Here is a 27,399-nt window from a genome sequence, read left to right as displayed (position 1 = left end):
CTCCCCACATCCCCAAGTACCTACAGAGCCTCCTTCCAGCATCTTCCCAGAACAGGTAGCCTGGAGCTGGGCAGCGCAAACCCAGCTTACTTGGAGGATGCTAATGGTTGTCTACAGGGATCTGTTTTTCAGCAGAAAAAGGGAAGGTCCCTCAGGGTCTCTTACCACTTTCCTGACAACGGCACTGTTAATTGTATTCAGATTTTTGCCTCCTTTCCCCACCCCCCTTCCCCTCAGCAAGGGCTTTTGAGGCTGCACATGAAACACTCGTGGGCTGCCTGCTTTAGCATCATTAAGATACTTTCCGTTTTGCAGACTAAACTAAACAATCGGATGGGAGTTTTCTATAATGAATGTAATTTGCCTACCTTAGGGAGCAACCAAAATAATATAACACTGGAAGGGGGTGAGGATGGGGGGGAATTAATCAAAAAATAGAAAGCCAGCTGGATGCATGCAAGATCTAAATCCTCAGATTTGGAAGTAGCATTAAGTCCAAACTGTTTTATTAAATCACAGATATTTTTTCAAATGAATAAATGCTACAAAGCCATGGATATAATACTTTTCAAGATAGCTTGCCTTTTCCCCTCAGGGCTAATAGTGTAAAATTTTGAAATAATAGCATTTATGGGAATATATCTCAGCTGTATTTTCCCAGCTAGTGTAAATCAACAGAGCTGTGTAGTAGGACATGGAGCTGGACTAAATTATACCAGCTGTTAGGATCTGGTAGGGCATGTTATAAGAGAGGGAACTGTAGCATCACCTGACAGAGACATTAACAATAATTAAAGCTATTTCATTCAGAAGGTGAAAGACCTCAGTGTTTCAGAGCAAAGCCTTGAAAACTGGTTGCTGAGGGGCTGGGGTAGGAAAGGAGACTGGTACCTGAAGGTCTTGTCCTGCCATCAGGGATATATTTTCCTTGCAAAACTGGTTTGTGACAAGTGTTGTCCCAAATATCTTTCAGACTACACACACAGAGAAAATAATTCAGCAGCTATATTTTGGACTCCTGTTGTATCAAGAATTGCAGGTGAGAGTAAGGATACTTCTGGCCTCTCTGTGCTTTGCTGCTGATGCCAGGATGAAAGCATCAGAGCCAGGTTGCAAGATGCACCATGGGTCGTTCTACCAGTATGGTCCCATGTTAGAGACTCTCTTTTTATTCCTAGTTTGTATTAAAAGGAAAAGAAACATTTTTTCTGAAAAATTAGAGAATGCCAGAATGTCAAGAGGGAGATGACCCTAATTTGCTGGATGAAGCAGGGCTGTGTAACAAGGAAGACCCTGTGCATGACTCATCTTAAGGCACATCACCCTGGGCACATAGTTAATGCAGGGTGCTGCCGCTCCGGAGAAGGACCCTGAAACTTAGAATTTATGGGAAAAATGGTAACCAACAGCCTAGGACGTGGGCTGGGGCCACACAGACTCTTCTCAAAGAAGCAAAATTCAGATGAAGCCCATGATGGATTATCTAGAGGAGCCAGCAGAACTTTTGAGCCTGGATGCCCCAAACTGCAAACCTCCAAACACTGCAGACATTTAAGTTCAGCATTTTCAGTAACAGACAGATGTGGTCAGAGGCAGAGACGAAGCATGAAGTACCACCATGGCTAAAGGTCTGCTGAGGGGTCATTTCCCACCAGATGGACCTGCAGATGCCTGGTAGGCTTACTCACATCTTTTCATGCTCTGCAAAGTTATGGTTTCTTCTGACATGGGGAAAAGCAGCTGAGGAACACAGGCCCAACACTGGAGGAGTGAAATGCAGCTAAAAACAGTGTGCATATAGAGCATTTCTTCCATCTCATTATTTTTTCGCCAAGCAGAAAGACTCAGGACATCAGCAAGGGAGCAAGAAAAAGAATCATTACAGAATAGCATTGAAATGCTCAATTTTTTCTTCAGTCAGAACATCCCTGCCTTGTTGGCTTCATCAGAAACTGGAAATAAAAATAAAATTCCTTAAAAGAATGAAAGTAGACAGTTTCTTTACATATCAAACGAAGCCAAATTCTGGCTTTGGAGAGCAGTGGGATTTGTGCCACCAGCCTGTCTGCATGTCAGCCTAAAGACACCCACCGCTCATCACACCGCACCACAGAGATGTTTTAGTCCACCAGCTTTTATGGGGTGACAATAACACAAACCACTGACAAACTACCAAAGGCCTCTTTTTGCGTGCTCGTGGCTGGGGGAGGGAAGGAGGCGAGGAGACCAAATCCATTGCAGCAAAGCAAAGTAACTGAAGAGAACAAAATATCTCTAATTTTGCTCTATAGCCCATGATGTTTTTCTCCTCCAGCTCCCCAGGGCTACTCACACATATGTCAGAGGCAGTTGCCTCCTAGAGAGTGGCTGGGTGGGGAAAAATAAAGGATTTGGAGGAAGACTATGGTGTTATGGACATATTTCCCCTAGGAAAGTGCCACAGTCCCACCACATCTGTGTAGAAGTGATTTTCTGTCTGCTTACAGCACTTCTCTTGGGGAATGGGGTGCCCAAAAATGATCTGAGGGACTTCACAGGCTCTGCTGCCTTCTGCTGCTGGAGCAGACATCCTTCTCCAATGTCACCTTTCCTAACAGGGACACAGAGCTAGATACCCATTGCAAAAAAAAAAAAAAAAAAAAAAAAAAAAGAAAGAGCTAAAAAGGGAACCTAACCTAACCTAAAACCTCCCTTTGCATAGCAACTCCTCTCCACACGCAGGACTGAGGAGCAAACCACCCATGAGAGGTATTAGTCACATTTGTTATTAAGTTCCTTGGGGGCACTGGGATATTTTACAGATGAGAGTGATCACTGATACAAAAAGCAAAACAAGAACAGTGACTCTTCCTTTCTCCAAGTGCTCTGTTTCATTGTCTTGACTGTATCTTGGCTAATTCTGCTCAAAATGAAGAGGCTGGGGAGACAGGGAATAAAAGAACTTATCTATCCCACGCCAGTGAGTGCCTCGAGCCATGCTCTTCTCCCGTCCTTGGGAGGAAAATCAGGGTTGCTTTCCAAGTAGGAGAGTGAAACATAAAAATCTAACATTTTGCTGTTGCACCAGTAACTTCAGCATTTATTTCATACTATTGTTAATGCTTGTTTATAATATATAGATATATTTATGTAGAAAGTAGAGTAGACAAAAGCGCGAGATATATCTTATAAATATTTCTGTATGTCCGCATAAAAAAGAAAATATGTACAGCCACAGATAGTGGTTCTCTGCTGTGTCAGGGCAGGGCCACATGCAGGACTGGCATGTTCCCATTCCCTTTTGCTGGGAATAGCTGCTGCCCTGCATGGCTGCTTTCCCTACAGCCAGGACCAGACCCGCTCTGCTCTCTGCAGTTTCTTGGGGCTGGTTCAATAGTTTTGCTGGGGGAAAAGAGTCAGCGGCATATTTCCCTAAGGACTTGATGGCCCAATGTGGCAGAACTTCGGTGACAAAGGGCATCACACCCAAAGGGCAAGAGAGAAAGAGAGCAGGAGCTGGATTTCTTTTTCACTTTCCCACTGGATTTTGACTTCACTGTTATTTTATCCTAACGGCTGCACTACAGTCTCGTGGACCCCATAAAGTCCTTCTCAGGGTACCCTACTCTCACTGCCTCTGGAATCCCAGGGGGTTTTTTTGCATGGCTGAATGTGAAACCCCGTCCAGCCTGGATAAATCAAGGACAGCTTTTCCTGCAGCAGTAACTTCAAAGTCGCAGACCTGTGTAAAAGAAAAGTCAAAATGAGTTGCTCATTTCAGGGGATTGACCTGAAATCTTTCCACCTTTATCATCCAGAGGATGCTTCCCTGCTAAAAATTAAGTCTTTGGCAACAAAGGCAGTTGTTGCTGAAAAGTTGCAGTGTTTTTCCTTCTGGGATGGTCCTAATGCAGACTCAGTACCTGTGCTAGAAGGCATAGGCAGGTGGGAGCCTTAGTTACTTTCAAACAAGAGTTGCTTTTCTTCCCCGGGGAAAGTTTTTACTTTTGTTTCTCAAAATACTCAGGCACTTGATGGCTGGACGTCATTGGCAACCATAGGAAATACTTTGGAAGAAGATACCATCCCAAATAACATTTTGTCTTCTCAGAGAGCATTTTATTGGAGGGGGAAAACATTTGTGGGTTTGTTTTTTTTTTAAGGGTCCTATTTTTACTGATGTGATTGCTTTTTTTTCCCTCCTACCATCTTTCTTCAAGTCTGTGTCTTTACAAGATAAACGATGTCTAGTCAGGGAAATGTTTTCTCTTCTCTGGATAGTGCTGGGGTGCCACTGGCGTCTCAGCTCCCGGGTGGAGAGGGGAGGGTTTTCATTTGCACACATATCTCTCGACAGTCCTCTCGCACTTTTTACAGGTTACGTAGCAGCACCAGTGGTACTTGCAGTGGCATCGTTCCACCACTTTGTCCATGTAAGGGTTGTAGCCTCTGCCACAGCACATCAAGTCACAGCTGTCGCTCCCGTTGGAGGTCTTGTTGCATTGTCTGGAAGAAAGAAAATGCCGTGAGCAAGCGCAAATCCCTGCGGGGCTTTTCCAAACCCCTGTCCTGCGGTGGTGCTGGAGCCTGACGGCTCTGCAAGGGGCTGGGTGAAGCCAACACGGTTGCATCTCAGCTGTAGCAAGCCCCTGGCAGGGGAGAACACCCAGTCAAGCAGCCCTCTACAAAGGCAAGGGAGCCAGGGAGAGCCCTCAGGCTGCTCTAGTGCCCAGGATTGCTTTGACATCCAAAATAACATTAAAGTCCTGTTCTGACTCTCAGTTCGGGCTCAGCAGCATCCAGGCTGCCTGTCAGCCAGGACCTAGCTCCCGTACAGGCAGGCAAGCAAAGCAATTGTGATACCTCCACCAAAACAAAAACTTGTAGTGACTAGCAATCTGCATTACCAGGAAGGCCCCAAAGCTGTCTGGAAGAAGATGATATCTTAAAGAACAAACACCAGTGTTTGTCCAACACTACCTAACCTGTAAAGGATGGAGGAGGAACCCTGCAGCCACGGAGTATTTGCACAGGCTCTGTGCCAATGATCCTGGGCTGGGAAAGCTCCTGAGCAGGCTGTTACAGCCACTATCCAGCCCTGACCCTAACAGGGAAATCACAACTGATACTAGCAGGGCCAGACTCTGCACTGTTCCCCTCCGAGTGTCTCCCAGCACGGCATGACCAGCCAGGGAGCTGGCCCTATAACACCCCCAGTCCTGACCCAGGAGCAGGCAGCACGGCAGGAGTACAGTGTAGGATGACAAGTCGCCAAATATCACACGGACTTTCACTGCTTGTTTTGTTTCTGCTTTTAATTAAAGCCAGACTCATCGGGATAAGTCGGCCATTGTGTGGGGTTCCCTTGCTTTGTCTGCTTGCAAGTGGCTGGCTTGAGTTTTTCAGAAGTAACTCATGAATTGGGGAATCTCTTTCATTGATCCATTGATCATGGATCCCCTGCCATTCTCAAAAATCAGCTATCTCCTTCTCCTAAAACACTCCAAGTTGGGTCACTGGACATGTGAGCACAACAGACATTGACTTTTGGATGAGAAGAACCATGTCCTAGAGACGTTGTTTCTCCATGGGCTGTAAAGATAGCCCAGGGTGGAAGTGTTCATGTTTGTTCAGATGCTTGGCTGGATACTAGCGCTGTCTGACAGATCTCATTATGCATCAACACCATGGGGCTGTGAACTTGATAGAGTCTTGAAACTACTGTAAGAAAGGCAGTTTGGAGAGTAGGGGAACTGCTGAAATCTCTCCTAAATCTTATTCTGCATGGTTCTTTTGGACAGAAACACTCTAAGGCTGGTTTGGGGCAGGGAAAGGAGAGAGGAGCATGAGTCGGACTCTTGAGCTGAGCACTCCATTAATAGATGAAAACAAATCCATGAGATTTATAGGAATTCCTCATGAGGTAATGCTTTAGGAGAAGTTGCGGGATTAATGAGGTGTTGAGATTTTGTTCTTGTTCTTCCTTTATTTTTTTCTGACTCAGGCGGGCCTCCTGTTTGTTATTTCTGACTCGCATTCCTCTCCAGGTTCAGTGTTTAAAGGCACCCCCCCGCTCCCCCTCATTCGGGAGTGTGTGTAAATATTTACAAACCTTTGAAAGCCTCTACCGAAGCCGAAGTCTGCAACCACACTGAGCGTGTTTGCCTAACGCTGAACCAAAGGCGTTGTTACTGCTCCTGCGAGCCAGGGCCCCTCCGCCAGGAAACCTCTGAATGACTCCTCATAAATGTATTAGTAAATGCATTAAATATTCAGAGCAAAGGTTCAAATATAGGCGTGTTGACATTAGAAAAGGGGAGGGTATTGGACAACCTTACTCAGTTTCATCGGTTGATGGAAAGGTTGTTGCCCGGAGGTTCACCTAAGGAGGATGGGGAGTCTGCAGAAGCATGGTGATGGATGTGCAGTGCATCCATGCCACCTCGTGCTGAGAGTTCATTAAAATGGCCAAGAAAAGGAATACTGGTCCGCTCTGACTCCACCATTGAGGACATTGACTCCCCAAATGTACAAAGCACCTGACAGTCAAATTTACCCCATTCAAATAGAGAGCAAAACTCTTCTACCTGCTGTATTGGGACCTGGGAATCTCCCTTTCTTTGCACCCACTCCTGTGGTTTGCAAAAAAACAGCGGATCTACTAGGAGATATACCTTTCCATAGCTGTCCCCATCCCAACCAACATGAAATAAAGACAGGAAAAACCAAAAATCTTACTAAAAAAATCCCCAAGCTTCCCTCAGTTTTGGACAAATGAACATGGACATTCTAGATGGATGGGTTGAATAGTTGAAGTTTTTGACCCCATCCTGAACCTAAATGGACTTCTAGAAAACTTCCCTAACAATGCGACTAACCACAGATTTTGTTTTCTGTTTTAAAGCATAGCCCTGGATGAATTATCTTTATTTTTGTTTAAACAAGCTGAAATAGAGATAGATTCTCAGCTTTGTCTATACATACAAAAAGCAAGTGGGCAAAAGCAAAGGAGCCCAAAGACCAGAGTTTACCCACAGAAGCTGCCCCCAAGCATCTGCTTTCAGAGCCCATGGCTGCAATCTCACCAAGCTCCCTGCTGATGGGTTAAGTTCAATCTCATTTGGTTTGGGCCTGGTCCAACATGATTCCAGCAACTCAGAGAAATGCCCTCCTCCTGAGCCTCAGAGAGAAAATACGAAGGCAGGCGATTGCATCTTAACACAACATTGTAACCTCTAGAAGCACTTGGAAGACGGGTGAAAAACGATGCTTCAGCCGTAATCCCGGCCAAGGCCCTGGCTCAGGAACAGGCTTGCATATTGTCACAGTGCTTTTTGCTTCTTCATGCAAGAAGGGAGGAGGTCAGCCCTGCTGACTGTACAAATCCCACTCCTATGCCTGTCCAAAATCTCCCCTTTCCAGCCTTCATTTGCAGGAACACTGCGGTGCATCATACAGCCTCATCATGGGGGTGGCTCCTCAGCAGAGATGGTGAAGAGCATCCCAGCACTTCTAAGAGAGGTTAAGCCATCTCACAGATACCTCTGGGGGTATTTTAATGTTAAAAGCTATGAGTAGATGTCACACTTCATTTCATTGTGGATCCCAGTTCACGTCTGTCTATAAGGATAGATTTTTTTTGGTTGCCCAGCTGGCATCTGAGAGCCAAACGGAGGCCAACTCTGTACTGTGTCACCCCCAATAATGACAGATGATGACAAGGGTGGGCCATATGTCCAATGGGGCCTCACTCTGTCAGTCCTATTAATAAGTGGAAGCTGCTTATGAGCACATAAGAAAAGTCATTCTGAGTCACAGCAACTGCTTGCCTGGCCCATTACTCTGCAATGGCTGTGGGAAATGCTTTTCAGGGAGGAAAACACAAATCTGGCCACTTTCTGTAGTCCATCCCCTCATACCCCACCAGCACCTGGGCTGGTGTATCAGGGATGACAGAAGGTATATTCCTGCCTAGACATCTCGGTATTCCCCTGTGGGCATGCTGGCCATGGGTTTGCCTCATCCCTTTCTGACCTCAGGGAAACCCTCTGCCTTCACGAACTCCAGAAGCCACAAGTCCCAGAAGACAGTACTGCTGTGTAAAGAAGTAATTTATTTTTTCTCTTTTAAATCAAATTCCTATTCATTTCTTTAATGCCCCTTGCTCTGGTAATGTCAAGTTGGACAGCAGTATATAAATGAAAGAAAGAGAAAAATAATTCTAATCCCCCAGGAGGTATGTAACACAATGGACATTGCTAAAAATACATCAAAGTGCACAGCTTCATATAAGATTTTGAGGGCAGAATCTTAACTACTTTTAAATTGCTTTCTCATCCACAAGGAACGACTAGAGACTGACACTGAACAACTGTACGAAAGAGAGTTATCAATAGTACATGTCAGCAAGGAGATGTCAAGGGAGATCCTGGAACCAGCCTGTATTTTCATTAATGAGGAGTAGAGAGTGAGCTTAAAAATTTGTGGATAACCCTGAGGCAAAAGGAGCTGAGAACATTTTGTGAGAATAGATTAAAATGCAATGTAAGGAACATACTTTGAGAAAGATCCAGATAAATATGGGAATGTTCCCAGGAGAATCAGAGAAGCAGTTCAGAAAGTGGGAAAAGATGAAGGAGCTGATTTAGAAATGTTTGTAAGAAGAGGTGCCTTCCCATCTATAAAAGATTATTGTAAAGAGAGAGAAGAAATATTCTTTATATGCTGAGGAAAGAGGACAAGAAATTATTAGTTTGATTTCAGATTATGATTAGTTTGAATTCAGATTAAGAAAAACATTACATCTTTGTTGGTGACATGGACACTGGGACTGAGCGCACCCTCAGCAAGTTTGCCAACAACACCGAGCTGCGTGGTGCGGTGACATGCTGGAGGGAAGGGATCCATCCCGAGGGACCTGGGCAGGCTGGAGAGGGGGGACCCTCTGAACCTCATGGAGGTCAACAAGGCCAAGGGCAAGGTCCTGCCCATGGGTCGGGGCAATCCCAGGCACAAATCCAGGCTGGGCGAGGAGTGGCTGGAGAGCAGCCCCAAGGAGAAGGACTTGGGGTGGTTGGTGGGTGGAAAACTGCCTGTGAGCCAGCAACGTGTGCTCGCAGCCCAGAAAGCCACCCGTATGCTGGGCTGCACCCAGAGCAGTGTGGGCAGCAGGGCGAGGGCGGGATTCTGCCCCTCTGCTCCGCTCTGGGAGACCCCCCTGCAGTGCTGGGTCCAGCTCTGGGGGCACCAACAGCAGAAGGACACGGACCTGCTGGAGTGGGGCCAGAGGAGGCCACCAAGATGCTCGGGGGGCTGGAGCACCCCCCTGTGAGGACAGGCTGAGAGAGTTGGGGGGTTCAGCTGGAGAAGAGAAGACTCTGGGGAGACCTTAGAGTAGCCTCCCAGGACTGAAAGGGGCTACAGGAAAGGGGGGAGGGACTCTTGATCAGAGGGGAGGGATAGGATAGGATGAGGGGTAATGGTTTTAAACTGAAAGAGGGGAGATTTAGATGAGATGTAAGGAAGAAATTCTTCCCTGTGAGGGTGGTGAGGCCCTGGCACAGGTTACCCAGAGAAGCTGTGGCTGCCCCCTCCCTGGAAGGGTTCAAGGCCGTGTTGGATGGAGCTTTGGTCAACCTGGGCTAGTGGAAGGTGTCCCTGCCCATGGCAGGGGGGTTGGAACTAGATGATCTTTCAGGTCCCTTCCAACCCAAACCATTCTGTGATTCTATGATAACTCTGAGGATAGTAAAACCCTGGCACAGGTTGTTTAGAGAAACTGTTTTTAAGACCAGAGTAGACAAACACCTTCAGTAACAGCCTAGGTGGTCTCAGTTCAGTCTTGCTCCTAAAAAGATCAGGCTCCATGCAAAGTCATTCTCAGCCCCAATATTCCCTAACTTCAATGCTGTTTTGATACAGAGGGACTAAATACGTTTAGGAGAGCTGGCTGCAATTTTTTATCCCTTGAATTCACTATCCACTGCAATTTTACTGTGTAAAGTTACTCTTTCCACTAAAAAATTTATTTTTCACAAATCTGTTCAGGAAACTTTATGGTGAAAACCAGGTCTCTCTAAGTGGGAAGGATTCAAACTTCCTCAGGGATTAACTGAGAAAAGCTGAAAAAAGCACAGCTGGTCCGACTACCATAATGGGCACCAGTTATAAGCACATTGCCCTGGGAAAATAGAAATAGGTGGGAGGAACAGAAACCTACTGCTTTTCTGACTTTCCTCCAGTTTAAACCTCTGTGACACTTCCAGAAGAATTATTTGCTATTTTTTATCCATCATTTGTTGGATCCCATGAAAAAAGGGTGGCACACCTGATAACAATTTCAAAAATTACTAAATCATCATACACATTATAACCTGCCCAAAGTGAATGTTCATTCTATAGTTTCTTGTGCCCTCACCGAGTGACAGAAACTTAAACAGCCTGTAACAAAAAATAAAAAAATCAAATGCTGTTGTCTACCCATAACTACCACTCTTCCCCATCTAAATATAAGTACTTCTGCTAAGAAATTTCATTGCCCACATAATCATGCAATGCAAAGCATGTTTTTGGGGTGGCAGGAAACAAGTGGTATCAAGGGCTACCACTGAACACTGAAAACCACTGCATCCTTTCTTTGCAGCATTCGATCAGCCCTGCTGTTGGGACCACCAAGATGCCAAAGAGGTAACCACCAGCCACTACGTCTTTGTAGTCACCGCCGAGCAGCAGATGCATGCTCAACTAACATCATGCACGTTCCTACCCAAGGAAACACACCAGCCTAAGACACCTTGGGAGACACTGAAGACTAATATTTTATATTGCAGAAAAGAATGAATATGTGAACAAGGAGCAGCCACCAAAGAATAGCCACATTCGTTGCCAGAGTGAGTCAGCTAAGGAGTGGCAGCTGACGAACCCAGCTTAGCTGCAGCGCAACATTGCAACCCGATTTCTGCAGCGTAAGAGAGCTCCTTCCCACCTTCAGCAGGGAGGTAGCAGCATTCGCTTGGCTCCAAGACTGCTCTGGGAAAGGTCAGTAATAAACAGCTCAGTTATCTCTGAATGGCTTCAAGGGCTGGAGGCTTTTGCATGTATGGCAGAAATTCCCTTTCCTTGGATTCCTTAAGGGACCTTGAACAGCCTTTGAAATATGATACATTGCACCCTGCTGATAAAGAAGGTTAATACTTTTTACTTCTTTTCTCACAAAAGGGATCTCAATTTTATAATCTGCTACTATTTATGATTTACTCAAAGCTGATATTGAATTTTTCAGGCAGGAGAGACTGAACTACCTTGTTAAAAGATGAGGTATAGGGTGCTTTTGCCCAAGAAAGCTCTGAAACAGGAACATACACTTTTTTTCCCAGTGGTTAACTTGTTGTATCAAAAGTTGTGCAATCCACTTGCTGCTCCACAGATCAGCTTCTTTAGATTTTTCACCAGACCATTTTTTATTGGCTATGAAAGTGTGATGGTGGCATATAAGCACATGGAATTTGGCTGGAGTCGATGAGGGCTGTGGTTGCAGCAAGCCTGTTTGCAGGAGCCTTGGACACCAGTTGCAAAACTCAGCTTCTTAATCAGATTTTCAGCACTTCAAAGAGGCTTCAAATCTCAGGTTCAGGTTCAGCTCCCTGACTTTGAAATCTGGATACACCCCAAGCACTTGGAGGCATGCAGATTTCCAAATCATTTCTAACTTCAGCAAACTAAAAAAGGCCAAAGTGTCTTAGAAAACATTTCAGGCCTGTTCTGAAGAAGGCTTTGAAATCCTCTCAGCGAAGAGCTCTGAAAGGCTTTTGAGTAACCAGGTGAATCTTTTCTGAGTGGATTTTCACGCACTTCCACTACAAGGTAATTCAATTCCCTTTCCTGCCTGAAAAACACACAATAAGTCCCCATAATGTGAGGGGTAAATAGAGAGATGGAAGCCACAGATTAGATTATCCCTTCCACCCACCTGCCGGTGCAGGGTTGTTCCCTACAGCATCCACTGAAACCCAATATGTCCAAGGTGTTGCAATTTAGCCATCAACCTCTGTCCTGCTTCCAATGTGCTCTGAGCAAGCACCAGACCTGGGGGAGAGGGAGGGGGGAAAGGACTTTTTCTCCATATAATGCAAAACTACTAATTTTTTGTAACAAAAATGCAGAAATCTGAATTTTTTATTCCAGTAACAGGAAAGGGGGTTGTTAAGGGGCTCCCCTTTCTTCTCCACCCCTTTGGAAGCAGAAAGTGGGGCTGGAAAGCTGTGAAGCTACCCAGATCAAGGTCTTCTGGAGTGTGGTAAGAGGGGTCTGCACTGTACCATCCCGCAGGCTGATCCCTGCACCCATGTTCATGGCCAGAAAAAGGCCAAAGAGGGAGTAGGCAGGTGGTGGAAGAAGAGAAGAGAAAAAACTAACTGATGGACCACCACTAAAAATCCCTTTTGATTGTATTTGCTATAAAAGACTTTAAAAATTACCCTAATAGGACACAACAGGATGTCCACCCAAAAAATTTTGATGTGCACAAGGATAAAACGTTAAGATGCCTCCAGGACTTGACTTATAAAATAAAAACCTGTTTGGGCTATTTCCATGTAAGCATTTTTACATCTCTGCAGAGTAAGCGCGAACCACATTTTTCCCTACCCCCTCTAACAGCGTGACTTTTGTGTTCCCTCTCCCTCATCTCTGTCATTAGGCGCTATCTCTGCAGCCCCGCAGCCGGCTGGAACAGAGCCACCACCTTTAAAATACATTTAGCTGTCCTCTCCATGAGAGAAAAATTGAGAAGGGAAAAAGGCATCCATGGGAGGAGAAGGTTAGGGAAGCTCCCCTCCTTTTCTCTGCTCCCCCTGGGAAGAAAAGACTGATCTGCAAGCACATTGTGTGCATTTTACACTTATTTCCTCTGCTAATTTAATGCAGAAAAGGGACTGCTATGGCTTGTGTTACATATGCCAGTTTTGAGACATCAGGCATCTTCTCAAGGGCTGTCAGATGAATCGTGATGAAAATGAGCATAATTACACATGACCTTAAAACTTGGCCTGAGAGATGCCTACAGCTCAACACGGGCCTATCTTGCCCTCCTCCCCTCCCACGGCCATCACCATCTTGCACATCCAAGAATAAGGAGTATTTCTTGACAGGTTCCTTTTGAAAGTCATCCCCTCCGGCCTTAATATCTCAGTCCTCTAAATCCTCACTCAATCTCACTTCCCGTGGACCCTGCCTGGCAGGCTCACAATCACGGCTGTCGCCCAGCTCAGGATAAACGGATGCCTGCAATACACATTTTCCTATCCTCAGAGGAAAAAAAAAGAGAAATCATTCAAGACCTTGACATATTTTTCATCCCTAGCTGGGATAAAAAGGCATAATCTGCTGTAAAATGAAATTAGATGAAGAAGAAGTCACACCTCCCTCCCCCTTGAAAGGTTAGAAAATGTTTTACTTGGCAAATCTGTAATGGATTGAGTTTGTTTTTGACACAACCTGTTGATTTCATGTAACTCCTATAAAACTCATTTCCAAATAATCTCCACATTTTTTTTTTTAATTGCAAAACAGAGTGGCACAACAAAGAGGTCTTTTTCAAGACACAAATTTGTCAAAATCCTTACAAATCCACAAAAATATCACTTCCATTCAAATGACATTTTCCCTCAGAAACGAGTTTCAATACGTGATTTTTCCCTACAATCCTCAGAGACTCATAAACATCTTCACTTGCTAATTACTGCACCACCACTGGGCTGGTGATGAATGTCAGCCTGGTGTTCCCACCACAAAGCTGCCAGGTGAGTGCTGTTGTAGGGCAGTCCAGCTATTGGTTTTGGAGGATACAAAACTGTAACTGCCACAAAACATCAGAGGACAAAAAGGACATACTGGTTTCACTCAACTGTCATCATCTCCTCATCAGCTCCGTCAGTCAAATATATTTTTAAATATTGTCTACAGAGTTGCAGTTTCAGATTAAATGTCTGTTGCCAAAGGATAGCTTCCAAAGTCCCCTGACCAAATATTTCATATGAATCAAAGGTACCCAAAGAATATCTTTCCTGCATTTGGGTCATTTTTTTCATTTCCATTACTTCATTTCCATTACAGCAAAACCTTCTCTCAATTGAACCAAAGTGGTCCAAATACCACTACGTCCAACAAGGGTTAAGATGAAGACACCCCACAAAAGGGCAGGCGCATGGTCCTTGCAACTTGACTGTCTGAGTCCCCACCACAAAGTAACAGGAAGAGCAAAGAATCATGAGAAATATCTGAAGAAATCCAAGCCAGCAGATAGCAACTAATGAGACAGCTTGAAATCCAGCCATTGCAGCCACCTAAAAAAGATCTGGGAATTCTTCACAATTCTGGAAATACACAATTTTTTGGCTGCTGAAGGGTCTGCTGCCCACCTAGAGATGCTCAGACTGCTGAAACATGGAATTGGCCTGTCTTGGAGGGAATTAAACAGTTGATGGGAAGAGACAGGGATGTCTGCTGCCTGTGAAAGGGGACAGTGCTGTGCCCAGTGGAGGTTGGGTATGACAACCTTAAATCACTAATATTAATGAGATGACGAAAATCCTCTGCAGAGACATAAGCAATACAAACACACCTAGATTTTAAAAATGCAGTGGAAGAAAAATCCTAAAAATTCACCTTTATAGTTTTCAGGGCTTTTTAAAGGCTGCCTAGGAGCACTGGTCCTAATTGGGTTAACACTTGCCTACTCAGAGGAGCCTTACAGTAGAGTAACAACTCATCACATCAGCAGTGACTGCAAGAAATGACTCAAAGAGACTCGACACAGTAAAAACCAGCTGCTTGATCATTACAAGTTCCTGCGGAGGTGAGTTGCCTGGGGGATTTCAAAAGGTATCTTGTGCCTGCCTGTATAATGCTAAAGGTGTCTGCAGCCCTGTCATGGCCACAGCAACCACTGAGGCATCTGTTGACCATACCATATGTTAGAGATGTCCTTCACCTGCATGCATGTTCTACCTCCTCTATTATTTGCCTCTTATTCACACATGTTTCCCTCTTCCCCTTCCCTCTTTGGGGCACAGAGTGCATTCCAGCACCCAGTGCAGAAACCCTCACCTGTCCTGGGTCCCGTGTGACCCCACTTTTTCATTCTTCATGCAGAAATCGGGCGAGCTCTGCAGGTAAATCAGCTCCGTCTCTTTAACCGGCCTGATATCAATATCCTTTGGCACGAGGTATTTGCGTGTGCCCATGGGCCGGTGAACAACCTTGGTGGCTGATAAATACTTGTTTTTGAGGTCCAATGCAATGTCTCGCAGCTCTTGAAGGCCTTTCCAACAGGTCTTGATAGAGCATGACCCAGAAACTCCATGGCACTTACATTTCATTTCAAGAGAGGCTTTCAAGACCTGCAAAAAGGAATGCAGGAGTTAGGAAATGTCCTTCTCTTACCTCCAAACATCCCAAAACTTGCTAAAGAAGGCACTTTCTTAGCAGGGACTGCTATAGAAAAGGACTGCTGCTCTGATTTCTGCACAGTCACTCTAGAGTAGTTACTGTGTAAAGGGAATGAAATCCCACAGCTCCTTGGTGACCACTATCAGTCCAGGACTATTTTCACCAAGGCACCTTTGCAGCCAGCAGACAGAAGAGTATTTTGAATTTTGATCAGACATCTACATAGGGCTGCATTTCCACCCTCTAAATTCGTAAGGAGCTGAAAATCAAAGCAGTCCATAAATAGACAATTAACAACCATTTCTACCTCCAGCAGCTTTGGGTAACAGAGATACCAAGGCTCTGATGAATTCAGGGCACCCTCACCCTATCCTTCTACTGGCCATGGGCCCAAAAGAGTGTTTTACTTTAGATCTGCACTAGTCTAATTTCTATGGGACATGCCAGGATGCTGGCAGGAAGGGGTGAACGTACTAGCCATGGCAACACTACGTCCTAAACAAAAATTTGCTCATTGCAATGAAAACAAAACCTCAAGACATTACAGAAATAAAAAAAAAAAAAAACCAAAAAACAAAAACAACCAACAAACAACCCAGATAGAGTGGGAAGAGTAGAGAAAAACACCCAGGGGAGGCAAGTTCAGCATGGTTGTGCTCTGCAAAGGTGAGTTCTGCCTGTAACTACACATTAAGCTGCCGATGAGTTCAACATGCTCCAAGTTTGATTTGCTCCAGCGCTGGAGCACAAGCAGCCCTGGAAGGACCAAGCTGTGTGGTAGGACCAGCCTAGGGAAACGCTGCAGCCTCAGAGATGGGTGCAGGGGTCAGCTTTACAGTCCCTCACCCATTTCTCCAGCTGCACGGAGGGCTGCGATAGGGATTTGCACCTCGGTGCACACCAAGCACTGCACATGGTAAGCATTATCCCTCCACTGGATGCAAGCTGTTAAAAGCGCCGTCTGCCAGATATGGGAATAATCACTAGCGAAGCAGTTTGAAAAGGAAAAATCAGCCCTTCTGGCTGCAGGGATGGCTGGGAGGCAGCTGCTTCTGGACACGTCTGGCAGATGATAATCCTCCACGCTTACACAGCACTTCGCCTGTGCAACGCCCTTGGCAGAGCACGACAGGACTCATCCCCACCATGCTCCAGGGGTAAGCAAGCCAGAGCCATCCTCAGCTTTCCACGAAAGGATGGCAATGAGACATCCCACCCACGGTTATATAGGGCTGATAATAGCATTCAGGACCTCCTGAGTCCCAGCTGCAGTCTTCAGCAGGCCAAAGTAGTTCAAAGCAAGCTGGGAGAAACCTGCTTCTTTCACTAGCTGATAGAGACACTGAACCTCACAGAGCGACCGACTACTACAGATGATTGTACAATTACAATAACTCTCGTGGATTTGTTACCTGTCTCCCTACTTCACTGTTGTGCAGATGCATCAGTTTATTGGCTTGTGATCCTGATTTTTTCATCTTCATGGGAGCATCTGAAAATTTGGACCCCATGATAAGACCATAGTTGAGGTTGTCTGCACATCCTCCCCATCGATACCCAGGTCCAGGTGTCTCACCTGGGATGGGACCACAGGAACAGCCAGGGAGGTCCCCGGTGGTGCAGGCTCTGGCAATGGTGTGGCTGATGGCAGCAGCAGAAAGGGCATACACAAATGCTGACTCCCTTGTGCCTGGAAGAGACAAGAACGCCAGCTCAGCCTCCTGAGACAGCTAGATGTTCCCCAAAAAGAGACCCACACAATCTGTACCCCACAGAGCAGCAAACACACCAACTCACTGCAGCTGAGACCTCCCATAATGTCACCAGCTTGGAACACATCTCTTAAGTGAACTCTTCAACATGAGGCAACATCCCAATAGGGCAAAGAGGCACACGGACTTAGGCAACTTGTCCACTGCAGTGTGATCTGCTCTTGGAGCTCATGAAGAAGCCCTTCCATGGACTCTCCTACCTCCTCTTGGCCCTGTGCTGGATGCTGCTTGCAGGCAGGTCACAGAGAGCTGGCATGTATGAAGCTGGGGGAGGTGGTGGGAGGCCATAGAGATGCAGCAGGAGTGTACAAGGAAAATCTGACCCATGAAAGCTGACCGTGCAGCCTCACACATGGCGTGTGCTGCTTGACAAGTCTGCATGCCCTGACCAGCAGCTCCATGGATGTGAGTAAGTGCACCGTGGCTCCTAATGAGATGAGCAGACCAGATGGATGGCATGCTTTGTAAGAGCTGTGAGAGACTAGATCTTGGACTCAAGAGCTCCTGAGCATGACTGGCACCGTAATGATGAACATGGTCTCAAATAACAGGACAACTAGGCTGTGTAGTCCCTCCACATCCCCCCTGGTAACAAGACCCTTCCCAGCCCCAGCACGCATACACACACCAGCTGACTCTACTCACTCATGTCCCCGGCTGAGCCAGCAGTGCTGTTTACCTCTCTCTAAGTCCAGCAGGTAGTTAGGAGCCAGCTCAATGGAAGAGCAGTTCCATCGCATGTCTGAGAAAGTTTTACGGCAGGTCTTTATCACTTCTCGTGCCGCCTGGATGATGGTCTGCATTAGCTCCAGGTTGCTGCGGCACAGCTGCACCTGGGAAACCACCAAGCCTTCGAGCTGCTTGCAGTGCTGGGTTTGATTCAGGGCCAAAGCCGAAGGAGTCTTAGACAGAGCTCTGAGGAGACAAGCACAAACAAAAAGGCATTAAAACCCACAAAAAAAAGAGTTAATTTTCAGGTCAATGTTAATTTCTCCACTACTTTCAGTCCAGTGGATGCTTTGGCCTGTGTTCATCTGACTTAATTTTGGCTACCTGTAAATAGGTGCTCAGTTTAAGTTGGTGAGAAAGATGGGCAATTATAAAGGGTGATTTATCTCATCTAAAGTAGGTGTTTAAGGCAGGTGGGAAGAAACACCCTCTAGAAGTGCACATTTCTCCCTATCGTCTAGGAGAGCCTGGACAAAGCTCCTGGGGCATGTGCCAAGTTGACTGAACATGTAAATCCTTATGGGAAGGTGTTTTGCTGAAGAATGAAGGGGGTGGACTGTCCAACAGAGTGAAAAATGACCCATCAGTTCCATGATAACAGAAAGCTGGATCTTCCAAGACTGCAGTATTCAGGAAAAAAAAAAAAAAAAAAAAAAAAAAAAAAAGTGAAGTTGGAGTTATCAGTGTTTTGCATTCAGCATCTGTCTCGCACACTCTCTAAGGATTATGCTAAATGTCATGTAATTAATTATGGAGAAAATCCCCTGCAAGGCCTAGGAAAAAGCCACCAAGTTCTCAAAACAGATGCTTTCCCTTAGATTTACACCAAGGGCCTCCACCAATTCCATCACTGTTGCACGTAGATAAGTCTGTTTCTCTAGCCTCCAAAAATGTAGTGCAGAAGCACGATGAGAGTATGTGCAGAAAGAGTCAAAACTGAGAAAGGATCTACTAGCACCAGCATGTAAGTTACCACGGAAGAAACCAGCAACATCCCAAAGACCCCATTGGTTCTTCTAGTGTGTAATTGCCAACATTTCCAGGTAAAAAAGAAAAAAACCAAATGCTGCTATGCACTGTACAGGGCTGTGCTCTTCTTCCACAAGCACCCACAGCGATCAGCAGACGCCTGGTGTGCAACTCTCTTTGTATCTTTATGACCTGCTTAGGGTAGTCATAAATGTTATTCATTCCCATAAAACAACTTTCTAGCTGGCTGCATCAGTAACTGGCATCTGATCCTGGCAACACAACTGCCTTAACACATATTTCCTTCTCTCCTTGTTAAATGTGCTGCCTTTCAGTTTCATCCTAAGCCATCTTGGTTAGTTTGGCTTATTAGCAGACACATTTCTGGGTGCATTTCACTTTATTACTGTAACATCCACGTCCTTCAGAAGTTAAATGAGATGGAAACGGAGCTAAAATTGAGCCCTAACCAAGATTGAGGGTATTAGCTCTGATCTCCGGTTTTCAGGAAAACACATCTATGTTCCACCAGCTTCCTCAAGGTTGGCTTGAACCAGCTGCTGTGTATGTTGGAGCTCTCTCTGGGCTGCGCGTAACTGCTAACCCCAACTGCTTTTCCAGCAGGGAAAAGCTACGATCCTTGCTAGGGCTGAGTATGTCTGCATTGACAAATTCCCAGGCGGCTGGAGTTTGGCGTTTCTGGCACTAGATAATCTGTGGCAAACTTGGAAGGGAAACCACCACTCTGCTAGCTATGTAAATATATACATCATACATATATTTAAAGAAGTCCATTAAATACACAGCGAGCAGAAGTTTTGGCCAGTGAATTTCAAGGGGTAGGAAAAAGTGGAGTATTTAATTGTCAGAAATTCTGCCCTGTAGTTCATCTCTGTCCCTTGCACGCTCTTGCTCATCCAACTCTCTGTATCTGGAGAGGGGCATATCCAAAAGGCAACTTATCCTGCCTTAGATGTGAACCAGTGCTGGACCAGAGCTGGTGGGGACAAAACCTGATGGTGATATTGTGGGTGCTCGGGTATCTCAGATATCTCATGTCCTTGAAGGTAGAGGCATGAGGCTTTGGACAACATGAATGTCACCTGACTGCAAACCTCTACAGTGTGTACCTTATGGTAGTCCTTCAGGGCCCTTCTTCAGCCCATGGAAAGAAAAAAGGCACGTTTAGGGGGTAATTATCCTGATGTGCTGTTGAGATCTACAGTAGGATAACATCATGCCCTAGAAGTGCTCATTTTCTGCACTGCCCATAGAGGGAACCCAGGCACCGAGCTCAGATGCAGACATCTGGACTGTGTAAGCACAGAGCCGGGTGAGATGTGTCCAACCCCTAGAACTTGTCATCAGAAACCTGTGAAAACTTATCCCAGAAAGCCTATCAGCAACTCTCAGGAATGGGCTGAAACGCAAATCAGGCAAGAGGCCAAAGCAGCTCGTCACTAATAGAGTAAAAATGATAAATAGTCCAGCATGGTATGTCCCAGCAGCAAAATAAGGAGACAGAGTGAGGCAGATGAAACGAGAGAGCTTCACAGCCTGAGCTTCAGGCAGAGAAGGAATGCTCCAGGTCTCTAAGAGATGCTGTACTATGGGACACCAGCTCAGTTTTCTAATCAGAGATGTCAAGTGACACTTTAGAGGCTTTGGGATGTTTCACCTGGCCCTCCCGAAAGATGCATGAATCTCCTAGGTTCTGCACCACATTTTCTAATCTTTCATAGAGGTCTTCAACATCTTTAAAGGACCTGGAAGCCTATTTTGAGGCACCTGCATCTCACTATTACAGGCAAGTCAGGAACAGCAGAAATAACCACTTAAATGTTGGGATGAGAGCTGAATTCAGAATGAAACTCATCTCTATTGTGAAAAAAGGGGATGAGATACAACGAGATCATATTATTACAGATGGCTTGAAATGATCACCATTAGAGAAGCAGATTTATAATGCAACAAGAAAGAAATTCACTTGATGAAAGAGGGAAAAATATCTGCCAGACAGTCAAGAGAGGAAGGACCATGGCCCCACTGGGGAAAACTCAGTAAATGGCAGCAATGGCTGTTTCTTGTCGAATGAGCCGAGCTCCAGGGAGCCCGCCAAGAATAAAAATGCAAGACGCAGGAAGGTGTTTTCTGAACATCTCCCAGGCCTGAACTTCATGCCTTTGCTTGTGAGAACCTATAATTGGAAACATCTCCAAGCATCGGGAGGAAAAAGTAAAGGGTAATGGGGATGGAAAAGAAAACTCACAGTTACTGGAGTTGCTTGCCGTGACCAAAAAGTGCATTTATAAATCACAGATCAGGAATGTGAGAGGCCTATTAGGTCATCTAGTCCATGCCCTGACAGCCCAGGTTTGCTCTGTCCGTCATTCAGAAGTGTCTTCTCCACCCCTTGTCACTTTAAACCCTCCCTGTTGAAAGGCACCAACCCTTCCTGATCCCCAAATTCTGGCAGCACCAGGGAAGGATGCCTGCCACCTGCAAAGGACATTGTTGGGGAGAAAAATCCTTTTGTGGGGCAGTGGAAAGGAAATCACCTTCCCCCAGAAGAGTCTTGTCCATGGTGGTATTTGGTGGTGGGTCTCTATCTTATCTCCACCCAGTCTCTGTTGACCACCATCACTGGGAAGGAAACTGGAGCCAAAGGGACACAGCCAGTATGAATAAAGAAGTCCTCAAGGGCATAGTTAGCAAAACAGCCTTTAGTCCTCAATCTGGGAAAAAATCCCTGATAAACGTATTTCCTTGGACTCACACCCTTCATCTGAGAAACAGCATGTGGGGATTTTACCTGCTGCCACCCTACAAATGCTGCTTTTCACTGTTCCCCCCTGCTAACGTCGTGCTCTCCTCCCTTGACTCTCCTGCCCCATCCTTCATTTTCCAGAAAGTTGAGGACAACTGAGGGGCGGTTGTTTCTTTTTTTCTTTTTAATATACATATTTGACCCATCCCTTTAAATAAACAGGCCCCAAACCAAACATGCCCTGCTTTATATATAGCATAGCAAGGCTTTCAATTGAAGTTATGGATACTGACAGAAAACCATAAACGTAATTACAGAGGAAATATGATGCATGGATGGATCATGACTTTCGTTTACTCTTTTAATTATCTCAGGCAGTTAATAAATTCATTTGAAAACATGAATGCTCTACAGTGTTAGGTCCTTTGAGAGGTATGGGCCTGTTCCTGCAGATCTGGGCTTCATGAGAAGACTATTCATAGGAGCAGCAGCTCGGGAGAAGCACTGTCAGATCTGAGCAGATATCAGTGAAGGACATACATTATTTGGTTTATAAGGACCAGTGTGAGTAGGTGACTGCTCCCAGTCAAGTCAAAAGGAGAAAAACTCCTTGAATTGAGCAGTGAAGCATTGGTGCCCTTTAAAACACCCTTAAAGTGTGGAAGGATCTCCTCTCTTTCTGATGTGGGCTCTCTCTGGAGGGCATGTCCCCATCCTCCCTTGTGTGATGTGACCCATGGAGGTCTCACAGAGGGACCGTTGATGAAACCATGAACTTCTGCTCCAAACTGATCGCTGTGCTTTCTGTGAAGGCACTGTCTTTTTTATGCCTATTCTTAAACCCCTTAATCTTGCAGGGATTAGGGTGAAACAAAAATATTTAGACAAAATTACACAGCTGTGGAGAGTGAAGTGTGTGGTAAACTTTAATAGAGACACAGATTGGGACTTTTTTTGCATTTGATCTCATTGAAGGTTTTTAATCTGCAGGAACCTAATTTTCTCAGGTTTTCAACTGGAAAAGGATGCAGGACTGTTACAATAACCTTGTCCAAGTTCCTGGTAGTCAGAGACAGCCCCTGCCCCCCTTCCCTGCATCAGTCCTGGTCTGGGGACCACAAGTGCTGGGAAAACCACCATGTCCCCTGGTAAATGCTTCCACTGGTTCTGTGAAACCTTTTCAAACAGAGAAGCAGGATTTATACAGTAAAAAAGAAAAACCGAAAACCAAACCCCGAAATAAAGAGGAGGAAGAGGGAGAGGAGTGGGGGGAAAAAAACCAACCCTGAAGTAAAAGCTTAAAATAAGAGCTGCTTTCAGATACGGTGCCAAATCCAGCGCTGGCAGTAGTGGGCACAAGGCCATTGACTTCCAGCCCAAGCTCGACTGAAGTCGATGCCAGCGGCGAGTTGGCTCACCGAGCGCCGAGGAAGGCCATGGAGCTTTGTCAAGTTTTCCCGAGCTGCCTACGGAGCGAAGAGCAAACTTCAAAGCCGTTGTGTCCCCCCCTCTTCCTTGCCCCCAGCCCACTCCCCTCCCACCGTCCCCATCCTGCAGTCCTTTCACGGCAGCTCATCTAGCAGCCCCCTTGCCAGGCAGACGGTCTCCTCACAGGCGCCCATGCCCCGATGTCCCAGCTCCCCCCCCCGGTTGAAGGAGAGAAGCAGGCGCTGCTGGGAAGCACAAAATCTTTCCATTTTCTCCCCTGCTTTCTGCTGGCTGCAGAAAGGCTGCAGTGCTGCTCGAGGTTGGTGAGCTGGGGGACATCCTGGGTTCACCCAAACGCATGGCTAAGTCACCTTTTGCTCTTGAAGGGCTGTGATTTAGCCATGGGAATTGTGCAGCAAAGCTGACCTTGTAGCTGGGAATGGTGCTCAGCTAGGGATGGCTCCACAGGGCATGGGGCATGTCCAGGCCACCACAACAGGTACAGGCAGGAACTTCCCACAGTGACCAAGTTCCACCTTAAAATGAGAGGATCCCTAATGCCACCACTGGTTGTCATAGGCTGATCCTGCAAGCCACGCAAAAAAACCTTCAACGCTTCCTGCATTTGGCATTTTTACAACCACTCTTGCGTTGAAAGTGATACTCAATACAGAGGGACAGTCCAACCTGTGTCTTGGCACCTGGGTAGAGGAGATGCCAACCCCTGGGGAGGCAGAAGTGCCTCGAAAGCCACTCTGTGCCCGGACATCCTAACATCTGCAGACCTCTGTGGTGTGCACATCTGGCTACAGCTCCCTCTAGTGCTCATCTGTTTTTCAGCTCTACCCAAACAAGTTGCTCCAGCAACCTGCTTGGCCAAACCCAAACGCTCCTAGGAAAGCTAAAGGGGGTGCAAAAGGAGATGGGTAAAGCAATAGAGTTCCTACAAGCGATGGCTGCCTTGCCTTCTCAGCCACTGTGATGCAAAACAAGCACTGAGGACCACAAAGCGATGCAACAATCCTCTGCTCTAAGGGTGGGAAAGTGTTTGCAAAAAGCAGCGTGCAAAAATAAGACTCCGGGGCTCATATGCATTGAAGGGAAAGGCTGCCTCTCCACGACAGCCCTGATCCTGCAAAGATGTGTCTGTACCCTGACTTTACACCCGAGCAGCTCCCTGGAGCTTGGATGGAAGAGGCCAAAATATGAAGTTTCTCCAGCAGCAAGAGCAGGTTTACGAGATGCTGACTGTCCACGCACCGCACTGGATGCTCGGCGGTGCACGCCTCCATGGCAGGGAAGGGCACAGTGCCGACTTACAACAGCTGGGGATATGGACCACAGAACTCATAAAAATAAGCCAAATAAAATAAAACAAATAGCTCCCTTTTACCTTCTTCCTGCTTTTACTAATTTACAGGGGATATTTGTGTTACAGGGAAGTCCTAAATGGCTGAAAACTGTGTTTTTCTTCTCCCCCTCCCCCTGCAATTACATCATGCGCTGAATCAAAATTGAATTTCCTATCACCTTTCATATCAGTCACTCCCTCTTCCCCAGGCTGGCAAAACCCACCTCCTTATCTTCCCCCCTCCCCTCCCAAATCCTCTTTGAAGCTTGCCTCTGGCACCGTGCCTACAACAACGGCGCAGCGGGCAGACTGCTGAGACAAGCCCACGACTGAAAACATCTCGTAGCACTTTCCTCCCTTTTCATCCCGTCCTTTTTTTTCCCTCTCTCTGTTCACAAGGACAAGAGGGAAGGGGCAGGGTTTGGTTGTACAGCACCCAGCACATGAGTCCAGGGCTGCGATTGCAGCTCTGAGATATTACTCGGTATTCGGTAGCATCGATCTCTGTTCACCAAGAGTTTACTCATGTGATTTCCAAGGATGTTCCCCTAGCCCCAGGGATGGTCCCCTAGCCTCGAGGTTGGCAGCACTGTTGCAGCAGGGAAAAGAGAGTGATGGGGAAGGTGGGAATATTGGCCCTTGTTTCCATAGAAAAACAAGGGTGGGGAAGGGAGGAGAAACAGCAAATGAAAATAAAAGAAAAAAAACCAAAATTTTGTGAAATCCCAGCTGGCAGCATCCCAGTTGTGAAGTGCCCTGGGACAGGGAGGGCAGGTCTCCGCCAGGTTTTAAACAGGTGTGAGGGGAGCCCCGGCGGCACATCTGGATGCAGTTCATGCTTCAAATGCCACTTTAATCCCAGCTTTCATCTTCCCCACTTGCTTTTCGATAGGGGGGATGTGTCTGCTGGGAATGGGAGGAGCAGCAACTGCAGCGTCTTTCCTCCAACTGCTTCTCCCCCCACCCCATCCCCAAAAGCAACCCTCCAGCTTAACCACTTACCGGCCGAAAGGCTTCTTTTGCCAACAAAGCTATTAGGGACCTAGCCCTGCCTTCCAGCCCTTTTTTCATGGCTATGGCTTGTCACCACACTATCAGGTTCCATCTGAAGCTCATCTCACCCCTGCCCTTTGGCGAAACCCAGGCCCTTTTCTTGGGATTTAGAACCTTGCTTAAGTGGAACCCTAATGCCAAGCATATAAGTGAGCCCCTCCACTCAGTTATGGGTCTGCATGTAAGTGCCCTGCTGAACCAAGGTGCCACAAAACAGCTTTACTTCTGTGCTGCACAGAAATAAAAGTTGCAAAGGAGTCCAGGCCCTGCCAGCCCATGGAAATGTTGCTAAATGCCCTGCAGAGAGGAGATGCCTGCCCCATGCAAGATGCTGGGTATATGCAGAGCTGAGAGCCTAAACACTTGAGGAAGCTGGCAGAAATAAATAGCTGGGCTATGTAAGTTAGCTGTGGTGACTGCTACAAGGTGTAAAGCCAAGCCGGTGAAGAGCTAATCAGGTCCTGACTCTCCTCTGCTGCCATGGTGGTCCTTAGAGTATGGAGAGAGCAAATGAACGATGCCCTAAAGTGGGTGACTATTCCTCCCACCTGATCATGTGCGTTTAAACACCCTATGGAGGGATCCACCCTGCTTCCCTTTATGCATATAAAAATTGGATATGTGGTCTCAGCCAGCTCCCTACAGTCCATGACATCTCCAGAGGACATCTCTTGACATTTGTGTTGGACAACTCTTTGGAGATGGTGAACCTCCTCCATCTGGAAAGTCCTCTTTCCCATGACTCCATGAAGGGCAGTGGCTCCAACAAGACATCTGGCTTGAAGATGTCCAAATTTAAGAGAGCCTTTATAAAAGGTGGCAGGGGGAGAGCCACAAGTGACGATGATTGGGACAGTGGAATGGAAATTAGACATAGCATAGAAGGAGGAACAAAAAATGAACCTCTTGTCTCAATTTCCCCACCTAACTCCAAGATCCTCACCTGGACTCACTATACCCTACAGAGACTCTTCCTGGCATTGTATTTTATTGTGCCTTTTCTTTTATGGAAGATGGTCATTTGAGGCTAGCCCACATTCCCTTATTTATTTTGTCCACAGCTTCAAACCGAGTAGTAAAGACAGATCACTCATCAAGGACATGAAACCAGATGGGTGTTAGAGGGGCTTGTTTGTTTATTTTGCAGTAAGCAACTAATTGATTGCTTGCTTAAGCAAAGAAATAAGATAGTGATGTTTTCACTTTGTTTGCAGTGACATTACCTTGGAGGAAACTCAATCCAGATTGACCACACTTCCTGGTATTTCTTCACCCTCCTCCTCCCCCCACTTCTTTTTTAACACCCTTCATGAAATCCAAAGGTTAAAAGGTCCACCAAAAAACCATGTTATCTGTCAAGCATCCCCTGTGGTTGGAGATTGGCGGCATTATCTTAGCTGCTGTCCCTACTGCTCTCAGCTCCTACTCAGCACGACCAGCGGTCCCGGTGGGAGAGTTTCCCAGCATGGCAGGAGCTAACGCTAGAAACCTCATTAAGTGGCTCATGTGAGCATTCAAGTGTGTGCCTTTCCTTTATCAGTGAGGAGAAGAAAAAGCGAGCCTAAATCATGCATATTTTGGAAAGAAGATGGAGACATATTGTTAGCACAAGCCCCTAGTACACACACTTGAAATCAATGAATGCCTGGAGAAATGCAGCGCTTGCTGCTCTTTAAATGGCTTTACAGCGTGCCTCAAATAGCAGTTGCAAAAATGGGTAAGAGACCAGCAATGCCACAAAGACTTTAAAAATGCAGAGAGATAGCCAGGTACTTACATCCATTTTATCCCATAGCAAAGCCCCGTCTGCAGAATCAAAGACAGAAAACCAGCTAAGAAAAATCGCGGACTCGGCTTCATTTTCTCCACCGTCCCCCACTTGCCGAAGGAAATCAGCTTCTCCA

The 27,399-nt window shown here is 46.2% G+C and overlaps 1 protein-coding gene across 1 annotated transcript; it reads right to left on the bottom strand.

Annotated features, from left to right (window-relative positions):
- Positions 1 to 3,064: 3,064 nt before the first annotated feature.
- Positions 3,065 to 27,399, bottom strand: WNT11 (Wnt family member 11). The gene is made up of 5 exons (XM_074861082.1): positions 27,273 to 27,399; positions 17,878 to 18,113; positions 16,839 to 17,116; positions 15,085 to 15,377; positions 3,065 to 4,485 (listed from the first exon to the last, which is right to left on the bottom strand). Exons 1-5 carry the CDS (start codon positions 27,353 to 27,355, stop codon positions 4,311 to 4,313), a joined length of 1,065 nt encoding a protein of 354 aa, XP_074717183.1. The 5' UTR covers positions 27,356 to 27,399; the 3' UTR covers positions 3,065 to 4,310.

The sequence above is a fragment of the Strix uralensis genome, chromosome 2 (genome assembly GCF_047716275.1).
Source record: "Strix uralensis isolate ZFMK-TIS-50842 chromosome 2, bStrUra1, whole genome shotgun sequence".
In the NCBI taxonomy this organism is placed as follows: domain Eukaryota; kingdom Metazoa; phylum Chordata; class Aves; order Strigiformes; family Strigidae; genus Strix; species Strix uralensis.
Note: the sequence above shows the minus strand (reverse complement) of the source record. Positions and strands in the feature narration are given on the sequence as shown.